This window comes from Trypanosoma equiperdum (assembly GCF_001457755.1).
Source record: "Trypanosoma equiperdum strain OVI genome assembly, contig: ctg_1149, whole genome shotgun sequence".
NCBI lineage: Eukaryota > Euglenozoa > Kinetoplastea > Trypanosomatida > Trypanosomatidae > Trypanosoma > Trypanosoma equiperdum.
In genome coordinates this window covers 1,406-2,876 of record NW_027123115.1, presented here as the reverse complement: position 1 = coordinate 2,876, position 1,471 = coordinate 1,406, and the positions used below count along the sequence as shown (strand labels likewise).

Here is a 1,471-nt window from a genome sequence, read left to right as displayed (position 1 = left end):
GCACACACTCTTTCTCTTTTTTTTCCCTTTCCCTTATTCTCGACAGGTGTTCGAAAGAGGAGCAAGGAAGGGAGAACAACTCTGCAACCTCTTTTACCCAAGTTATGGTAAAAAGAAGGAAAGAAAGGATGAGCAATAATGACGCAAAAAAGAAGGGGTTACGAATGAAATTCAAATGCAAAAGCAACAAACAAAAGGAGCTTCAGCAGAGTTGGAAAAGAAGAAGTAAGACATATACTGAAAGGAGATTTAAACAACAATGTTGTGACTGCAACCCGCCCTACACTTTTTCACACTCACACATCGCTCATGCACATATCCCTGCCTCCCTCTCGCTGAAGTTTACTGGTGTTGTTGTTGTTGCTTTTCACGGCGCTTCCTGCACGAACATCGCACGCAAGGTGATGACAGCAACAAAGAAAAAAGATTTAAAGTTCAAGATAAGGGGCGCAAGTCTTCAAAGACAGTACGAGTAATGATGGGAAGGAGAACAGACCCAATGGCAAATACGATGGATGAAGATACGAAGACAAAAATAAAACAGAGTAGAACACACCACAATACACAATTAGCTCTCACGCATCCCATTCATTCATTCATTATTCCTTTGACTTATATCAAACACAAATAACAATGTGCCCGCCCACACACACACACGAAATAGCAGAAAAGAAAATTTTAAAAAAATACTTCCAGCGTAATCACTGGTCATCTCCCCCTCCCCCCAAAAAAAAATCCCCACACAATTCCCTTTCAACCATTCATGCTGATTTCCCACGCGCATAACTACTAAAGGGATACCACACAAATATGGGCAAGAGGAAATAAAATCAGTTTATTACCCCAATTAGGCAGTTCACTCAACTCCACGACTGCCAAAATTGATACAACATCAAAAACACAACAAATACAGTTGCCAATCCTTGAAACGAAATTACCGGAGCCGAGGCGCCACGCCACGGGAAACCTTCAGCCGACCGGCAGTTGGATCCAATCAATTGACGTGCCTCACTTGTCACCAACTCCTCCGTGCTGAGGTCAAACAAAAGAATATTAGGAATCGTGTTTAAACCATATCGGCTCATTATTTCCTTTCCTACAGTCTGCGCTTGTGTGAAGGGCAATGCGAGCCAGTCCCCATGAGAACATTCGCCACCACTTACGGATAAACTGCTGTACTTTGGATTGTAGAAATAAGCAGACATGGAGGACTCATCCTTGTCTCGTGAAACAAATATCACATCAAAATTGTGTTTTGCGCTGAAAAGCTCATGAAATGTGGCGAGTTGTGGTGTGAAAACACGACACGGAGGGCACCATGAGGCGGAGAAATATACAAGCAAATATTTCTTACCTTCAAGAGCAGTTGTTGCGGGTACCATTTTGCCATCCTGCCGAAGCAACTCAACGGTATGAGAACCGAACAAATCCTTCAGTAGTGTTTCAGCGGAGGGCATATGTGATTGCGTTC

At 43.0% G+C, this 1,471-nt stretch overlaps 1 protein-coding gene across 1 annotated transcript; it reads right to left on the bottom strand.

The window, feature by feature from the left end:
* Positions 1–860: 860 nt before the first annotated feature.
* Positions 861–1,457, bottom strand: TEOVI_000792400 (tryparedoxin 2, putative; the record flags this gene model as incomplete). Its single annotated transcript, XM_067220403.1, has 1 exon — positions 861–1,457. The coding sequence occupies one exon, from the start codon at positions 1,455–1,457 to the stop codon at positions 861–863; it is 597 nt and encodes a 198-aa protein (XP_067076504.1).
* Positions 1,458–1,471: the final 14 nt, after the last annotated feature.